Source organism: Carlito syrichta, unplaced genomic scaffold (genome assembly GCF_000164805.1).
Source record: "Carlito syrichta isolate Samal-C Ts95f unplaced genomic scaffold, Tarsius_syrichta-2.0.1 Scaffold309017, whole genome shotgun sequence".
In the NCBI taxonomy this organism is placed as follows: domain Eukaryota; kingdom Metazoa; phylum Chordata; class Mammalia; order Primates; family Tarsiidae; genus Carlito; species Carlito syrichta.
In genome coordinates, this window is record NW_007253113.1 from 40,728 (window position 1) to 49,657 (window position 8,930).

The 8,930-nt window shown below is 38.5% G+C and overlaps 1 protein-coding gene across 1 annotated transcript in view; it reads left to right on the forward strand.

Annotated features, from left to right (window-relative positions):
* SLC9C1 (solute carrier family 9 member C1) overlaps positions 1-8,930 on the forward strand; it is a 68,388-nt gene that overhangs the window by 30,081 nt on the left and 29,377 nt on the right. The window contains exons 6-8 of the mRNA XM_008066594.2: positions 2,665-2,814; positions 3,979-4,030; positions 5,232-5,380. Of these exons, the coding sequence (XP_008064785.1) occupies positions 2,665-2,814; positions 3,979-4,030; positions 5,232-5,380 (351 nt within the window). The remainder of the gene's footprint in view (positions 1-2,664; positions 2,815-3,978; positions 4,031-5,231; positions 5,381-8,930) is intronic.

Sequence of the window (8,930 nt, forward strand, 5' to 3'; positions counted from 1 at the left end):
CTTTCCTTCCTTCCTTCCTAGTTTAATGGCTTCTTTTCTTTTTTTTCTTTCTTTCTTTCCCTCCTACTTTCCTTCTTTCCTTTTTCTTTCTCTTTCTCTCGCTTTCTTTCTTCTTTTCTTTTTTTTTTTAATGAGTCGGGATCTCATTCTGTTGCTCAGGCTATAGTGCAGTAGCACAATCACAGCTCACTTCAACCTGGAACTTCTGGGTCCTTCTGCCTCAGCCTCCTGAGTAGCTGGGACTACAGGCACATTTCACCACACCCAGCTAATTTTTAAAAATTTTTTGTAGAGATGAAGCTGCCCAGGCTGGTCTTGCCTCCTCCTCCGACAGTGCTGGGATTGTAGGCATGAGCCACTCCACTTAGCCTATTGCTGTAGCTTTTTATTAGGATGATGTTTATCTTTTAAATGTTAGCTCCCTCTGGCAAGTCAAGTTTAATGACATTTTATATTACAACTATCCAAATTATATCAAAAATTTGTTTGGCACATGAAAGTATAGAAATATTCATCACAGTTTTCCTTTGAATAGAGAGCATGTTAAAAAATTCTATATTAATATAAGTACAAGTTAACCCTGAAATAATGTTTATTCTTATTGATACTTAAGGAATAAAAGATGGAAGTCAACAAAACAAAAAACCATGTAAACAACTCATAGGAGCAAAGCAAATAGCATATATTCATACAAATAAAAAAAAGACACAGTCCATGTTATATAAATTAATAGTATTATTTGAGGGGAACCCCAAAAACCCAGCATTTAGTTATTAAAAATTGTGTATTTATTCTTACATGTTTAAATTTTAGTCACCTTCAAAGTACTCTCCATTGATGCAATACAGCTATCAAGTCACTTTTTTCACTGCTCAAAACAGTTTTGAACTCATCAATTTTGATGCCTTTTAGTGCTTCTGCTGTTTTGATTTCACCTCTTTCACATCGCCCAAACGTTTCCCTTGAGGACTTTTTTCATCTGGAAAAACAAAAATAAAAGTTGTTCAAGGCGAGATCAGGTGAATAGAGAGTGAGGGCATGGGGGTCATACCATTTTTAGTCAAAAACTGCTGAACACTCGGTGTGGTGTGGGCAGGTGCGCTCCTAAATCACCCATCATGAAATGGGCAAATACATTGAAAGAATATTGGAAAAAAAAATCACTGAAGTTGAATGCAGCCTCTCACAACAACATCAACTGGTACACTGATGCTGATGGGTTCCTAGAACATTCATCTAGCAGGGGAAGCCTGTAATATAAGGGACCTGCCCTCTAAAAAATAATTTTGATTTTTTTGAGGTTTCCCTCCCATAGAATCATGGTATCAAAAATGACCTATGATTGTCTAATACATGTGTCTGCAACAAATATGATGGGTAGTTATTTTCTGTATGATTATTTTAATAATATGAAACTTTACTTATCACAAGGCATATAAGGAAATATATGAATACAAATATATTCTTTCTGTCTCTCCTGTCTTTTTGTGTTCATATACAAACAACACACACACACACACACACACACACACACACACACACACACACACACAAACGTAAGCATTATGGAAAATACAAAGCTAAATAAGACATAGTTCATCTAGAAATAAAGCTAATAACATTTTTACTTTAGATCTTTCTTACATACGCTAAAAATATTTTTGCTACTAAAAGGCATAAGTCAACTAAATATAAAAGTATGCAACCGGTAGTCTTTTCTTTTTTGTATTCTGGAAGACTAAGTCATACTAGAATGCAAATTGACCTTAGGAAGTCTAGTCTAATGTATTCTAATGACTAACTAATACTTCTTGATAGAAAGACATACAGAATCAATAGAAGAGTTTAGATGAAGAAAGTTCTGTTTGTTCATATAGTCAGGAAACTTTATACTCTTATCTTAAGTTAAATTGTAGACCCTTGGACTATGAAGACAAATTAGATATGGTCTCTGCCTCCAGAAAACTTATTGTAGAAAAGAAATGACAAGTAATCTATATAGCCAATATTATGCACAGAAGACCAGTGGGAGAGAAAAAACTTCCTTTGTTAAGTGATACTTGAGCTGAATTTTGAAAGATGAGTATAAGCACTTTGGGGCAAGTGGTTGTAGGGTAGAATATGGAGGTTGTAGAGCATAGATAGGAAAAGAAAGGGATCAATGAACTCTGCTGAAGTCAGGGGACTGCACGATGGTAACAAATGACTGGGAAACTGCACTCCTCAGCAAAGAAATGGGGAAGAGAAGTTAATCTTGAAGTCTAACAGGCAGCATGGTTGTAGTGGCTTCTCACCTGACTGAACCATCAGGAAGGAAATTTAATAGAAGATTTAGTATGCAAAAATGGCAGCACTTTATAGACAGTAATTTTATAACCTAAGAACAGAAAATTAATCATATTGTTTTTCAAGAGTTTAAACTGGTTGAAAATAGCATTCAATTCTCTATGAGGAAAATAAGTAAAGAATAAAGTCATAAACTTCACACAGATACCCAACATTAGTAGCTGTTATTATGAAGTTATTATGAATAAAATAAGAACCTTGACAGGTTACTGTAGTTACCTTTGAGGGCACCTAATTTCTTATTAGTATCCATTTTGCTTAAGTTAATCAAAGTATAAAAATTGTGTACATTTATATTAAATATACTCTTGTTTTCAGCTTATAACACCAAAGTTGCTGGAAATAATAGATAAAAGTTTGAGTCACCAACGTTCGTTTACGTATGCAATACTAAAAGGATATGTCCAAGGTGAAGCAGACGTGATGACTGTAATCGATCAGATTACAAGTTCTGAACAGATTAAACAGGTGAGGAAGACCTTGAATACTAAACTTAAATACTTGTTTTCCCTGCAGTAAACAGTAAAGAAAAAAAAAGTGAGTGATCTAGCAAATAGAAAGTAAACAATAATTCATGAGAAGGAATCCTATTCTGATTCCCTCATTATGCATGCAGATGAGTAAAATGAGACCATGAGAAGTTAAATGATTGTGTCCAAAGTCACATAGTGAATAAGTAGCAAGCAAAGTTCTAGGACCTATATTTTAGATTTTATGTTTTATTTTCTAGATTGAGACAGAGTAACACCAAAATGTGCCCACAATAAATGTGTAATTCAATACTTACTTTTCAAGGCAATGTAAATATTTGCATGCTATATTTTATGTGCCCAAAACTTTGTAGTTGAGAAAAAAAATTCAATATATGGTAAAACACAAAAAGTAGTATCTTCTTTTCACCACCTGCAACTTAAAACTATTTTCCCATGTTTTATTACCTTTTCTAATTATTAATAGTTAGCCCTGGAATTTGAAGATATACAGGAGAAAATACAAAAGAACTTGAATCTAGAAATTATTGTCCTTATTTCTGCTCTCACAAACCTTGGCCAAATCTCTTACATCCTTTTGATTGAAAGCCATCCTTGTGTTCCATATTTGGAGGCTTTTCTACCATGCCTGCATTTTGCAGAACTAATAGATCCTAAAAAGAAAAATATATGACCTGCCTTCAGTTTTCTCAAAATTAGCTCAGTTGATGCTACTTATTTTCTCCATCCTTTTTGCTGAAGCAAAGAATGCTGCAGCACGAAATTCAATTCTAATGTCTGAAAAGTTCACCATCATACTTTCCTTTATGGTTATTAATTTAGGCTAAAAATCTGTCATTTGTAAACGTAAAGAATTTTTTGAGCTTAGAAACTGTTTTTTTTTTTTTCCAGTGTTATTCAAAAAGTTCATGTGCAGGTTTGTCATGCAAGAATACCTATTTTGCAGGATGATGAGGCATGGGCTTCTAATTGAGCCAATCACCCAAGTGGTGGACATGGCACTCAGTGGGTAGTTTTTAACTCTTACCCTATTCCCCCCACCCCCCTTTGGGAGTACCCCAGTGTCTGTTGTTCCCATCTTTGTGTCCATGCTCATAACAGTTCTTTTTTTCAATGGGGATAAATTTCTTTTTTTCCATAGATATTACTAAAGCGGATAACAAAGAATATGGAAGATGCTTTAAAAGAGTTAGGTAAGCAACTCTTATTCTGAATATTCAGCATGACTACCTTTTATCACCACTACTTCAAAAAGGCAATAGTTTTTATAACTAGAGCTAATCTTTGAGGAAAACTATTCACTAATAATAAGAAAGTGGATAACTTCAACAACCAAGGTAATCTTATTTTCTAGTTTAGATAGGAATAGTGTATTATTACCTCTCTACTTTTGTTCTCTCTGTCTTATACAAAAGTGAAGGTCTTTTGATTTATGTTTAGACAAATTAGCATGCCACGATTATGCATGTCATAACCCCATAAATCATATTTTCTTTCAAACCAGGAGTACATAAACCTTCCTGAGTAACACAAGAAAATAAACTACCTTTTCCCTCTACTTGCCACAAAGCTGCCACTTAAGGACTTAGGTCTTACAATGAGTTGAAATCAAAATAGAATCTTGCAGATCTCTGTTATGTCTGCTGGGAGGCCCAGTGCTCAAGTACCACAGCAGCCTATGTTCTGAATCATGCCAGGCCATGCTCCTGATACAGAACAAGTCCTGGGAGTGGAAAAGACACATCCCCACAGTATAAGGTTCATGTGTGAGGAGGATAAAGGAGTTTTATACTAGATGGCAGGCTGCAAAAGGACACAGCAAGCCTGGAAGTAAGGCCACAGATCTTCTGTGATAGATCATTACCAAGCCAGGAAAAAAAGTCATGACCAAGGAAAAGTCCAAATGTAACACCTAAGTGGATCAAGTTTTAATTGGCATCAGGCATCCAGGGAGACAAGCAGAAGAGAAGAGATGTGTAAGTCATCCAGGTGCACCGGAAGGGTGATTGGACAATGGCCCAGGATGAGTGAGAGGACTTAATCAGAAGACATATCTGATCACACATTCTATGGTTAAAAATTCTGATTTAAACAGAATAGGAAAGTGGGTCATGATCTCCAGACTTAGAGTCCTGAGCAGCATCCCATGTCCAGTCAGGCGGATCTGCATAATTCTTAACCCTAGGACTAGGGCCAACTATCCTTTTCATGGGCTTAGGCACAAAAAAAAAAATGGCAGGCAGAACTCTGGCACTACTAGTGAATAATAATTGATCACGAGGCCCTTCTGGAACATTTCCCTGAGTTTAAAGCAGAAATATTAGCATACTGTCTATCTTAAAGCATTTAAAATAATGTTCTTATTTTATCTAAAAATATTTTGTTATATTTCAGGCTACTTTGAGTGTGATCACCCAGAAATTGCTATCACTGTGAAAACAAAGCAGGAGATTGATGTCATGCTCAATATGGCTAAGGAAATTGTTAAGGTTTTTGAGTCAAAAGGAATTATTCATAAAACTGAAGGTGCTAAAATTAATAAGGTATGTTAAAATACTCTCAAATAATATATTTACTTGATATATAATCATTTATGACTGGGGAAGGGAAAAAGATGACCAGTGAGAAGCAGCTAGTATGATCATATCTCTCGCATGGAGTGAACCAAAGCAGACAGAGTTCCTCAGTATTGAAAGAGGAACAAGACCAGCAGCACACCCCATGGCTCACCAGAGAAATGACATGACCCAATAAGTTGAAATCAGAACAGAGTGTGCAAAGAAAAGAAAAATCGATAAGACTGGGTTAGAACTAGGCAGAAACTCGCTTGGATAACCACCACAAACCAGAAGCAGCCTCTGGACACAGGAGGGGAGGTGAGTGAGGGAAATTCAGGAGTTCTGTGCTCCTGCCATGGACTTAGAAGATTCCCCTGAGCCTCACAGGATTCCAGTCCCTCACAGGAAACTTCCTTATCCACAGCTGTGCTCTGTTGAAACCCACATGGAGCTGTGCATGGCACAAGAGCCCTGAGTGGCTCCAGCCACCATTTCGCAAGAACTTAATCCTTGCTGGTAGCTGCATTCTAGCTGTCCTGAGAGGAAAAACCTTTCATTTGTCCCAAGGGCAAACTCTACCACAGCAGGCAGTTTCTGTCTGGGTGGGAATACCTGAGACCCGCTGCACTTCTGCATTCTGAACACAGACTGACTGAGGCAAAGGCAGGAGAGCTGGGTGCCACTCACTACCCCAGCAACAGTTCACACCCCATGTGAATTCTTTTGTGCAGCCTCTGCACTATGTGGCAGCATTACCCCAGCAGCCAGGGAAGTCCTTCCCAATTTCCATGAGATATCCATTTGTGCACACAGGAGCCAAGCCATGTGCACCCAGGTGAGGAGTGCACCCCGCTCAAAAGTTCAGTACAAACAAGGAACTTGGGTAGTCCCCACAGCCCCGCCCATCATTTGAGTCATCCTTGTATTTCCTTGGGACAACATAGGACAAGCAGAAAGCCCACAGTCACTTGACTCTCTACCGTAAGCACCATCTCCTGGTGAGCAATCAACTGGCACAACCCATTACATCTGATAAAATACCACAGCTCTCAGGAAGGTCTGCATCAGGCATCAGCTAACATCACTTTCCAAGTCACACTAGTCACTCAGGACACCTTGTGCCTGTGCATAGCACCACCACAGCTGGCAGTTAAGAAATCTACTGCACACCAAAGCGATATATGTTCAAGGAAAGCCTACAGAGTCTATGCCATCCCCTGCCGATTGGAGCTGGTACTTGCACCTACCACTGTGAAATTAGAGGCTGGGTCAGCCCAGTTCAGCTTTACCTAACATCACTCCCTCTCAGGAGATGAGAGCAAACCTCATGTCATTGCACATTTTGCAGATTACTTCATAGTCTGAAACATCAGAGAGCTTCTCCAGAAGGTTCTTCACATGAGTAGAAAAGCACCAGAAATTATAAAGCTCACAGGACTTAAGGAACATTAACACAATAGAGGGGGGGAAAGGCAACCAGATAACAACATGATGAACATAACAGCACCTTACATATCATTACTAACCCTCAATGTAATCACTTTCAATGCACTACATAAAAAATATAGATTGGTGGCATGGATTAAAAAAACACAGTCCAAGCTGGGCTTGGTGGCTCAGCCTGTAATCCCCCGCCTTTGGGAGGCTGAGGTGAGTGGATTGCCTGAGCCAGCGGGTTCGAGACCCGCCTGGGCAGCGAGACATCATCTCTACAATAAATCAAAAAATCAGCTGGGCGTAGTAGCGCGTGCCTGTAATTCCGGCTACTCGGAAGGCTGAGGCGGAAGGATCGCCAGAACCCAGCAGGTCAAGGCTGCGGTGGCCGGGAGTGGCCACTGCACTCCAGTATGGGCGACCGAGTGAGACTCCAACTCAAAACAAAACAAAACAAAACACAACACAGTCCAAATTTCTGCTGGCTTCAAGAGATCCACAAAGAATCCCACAGACTCGAGGTAAAGGGGTGGGAAAATTCCATGCAGCTATAAACCAGAAACAAGCAGGAGTAGACATTCTCATATTAGATAAAACAGACTTTAAGTTAACAACAGTAAAAAAAAAGACAAAAAAGCTTATTATATAGTGATAAAGGGATCGATACAATAAGAAGACATAACATAATGACAACCTAATGTCACACGTCCAGGAATTTGAGAAACAAGAACAAACCAAATCCAAAACTAGCAGAGGAAAAGAAACAACAAAGGTCAGAGATGAACTAAACACGAAAATACAAAATATTAATGAATCAAAAGTTTGTTCTTTGAAAAAAAAAACAAGCTTGATAGACCACTACCTATATTAAGAAGAGAAAAAAGTCAAATTAGCTCAGTCAGAAATGAAAATGAAGACATTACAACTAATATGACAGAAATACAAAAGACCGTCTGAGATTATTATGAATACTTCTGTGTAAACTGGGCAATCTAGAGGAAATGGATAAATTATTGGAAACATACAACCCCCAACTGTGAATCAGGAAGAAATAGAAACCTCAAACAGACCATGACACATAGCAAGATTGAATTAATAATTAAGAGTCTCCCAACAAAAAAAAGTCCAGGACGTGACACATATACAGGCAAATTCGACCAGACTTTTAAAGAAGAACTAGTAAATATCCTGCTAAAACTATTCCACAAGATTGGAAAGGAGAGAATTATCCCTAAATCATTCTACAAAGCTGGTATCACCTTAATACCAAAGCCATGAAAAGACACAACAAAAGAAGAAAACTATAGACCAGAGCACCTGATGAGCATAGAAATAAAAATCCTCCACAAAATACTAGCAAACTGGTCAGGCGCAATGGCTCAAGCCTATAATCCCAGCACTTTGGGAGGCTGAGGCAAGAGGACTGCCTGAGGCCATGGGTTTGAGACCAACCTGGACAACTTGGTGAGACCTCATCTCTACAATATATCAAAAAATTAGCTGGGCGTAGTAGTGCACGCCTGTAGTTCCAGCTACTTGGATCGCTGAGGTGGAAGGATTGCCTGAGCCCAGCGAGTTGACGCTGGGTTGGCCATGAGCATGCCACTGTACTCCAGCCTGGGCAAGAGAGTGATTCTCTGACTCAAAAAAAAAAAAAAAAATTCTACTAAAATACTAGCAAATCAAAACAACAACACATCAAAAAAATAATACACCATGATAAAGTGAGTTTTATCCCAGGGATGTAAGGATGGTTCAACATGCATAAGTCAACATGATCCACCACATAAACAAAATTAAAAACAAAAATCATGTAATCATTTCAGTAGATGCAGAAAAAGCATTTGATAAAATCCAGTACCCCTTCATGATAAAAAAAAAAAAAAACCCTCAGCAAAATAGGCATAGAAGGAACAATTCTCAAAATAATAAAAGCCCTATACAACAAATCTACAGGCAGCATCATTCTGTATAGGGGAAAACTTGAAAGCATTCCTCTCTAGTCGGGCTCAGTGGCTCAGCCTGTAATCCCGCACAGTTGGGAGGCTGAGGTGAGTGGATTGCCTGAGCCCGCGGGTTTGAGACCCGCCTGGGCAACTTG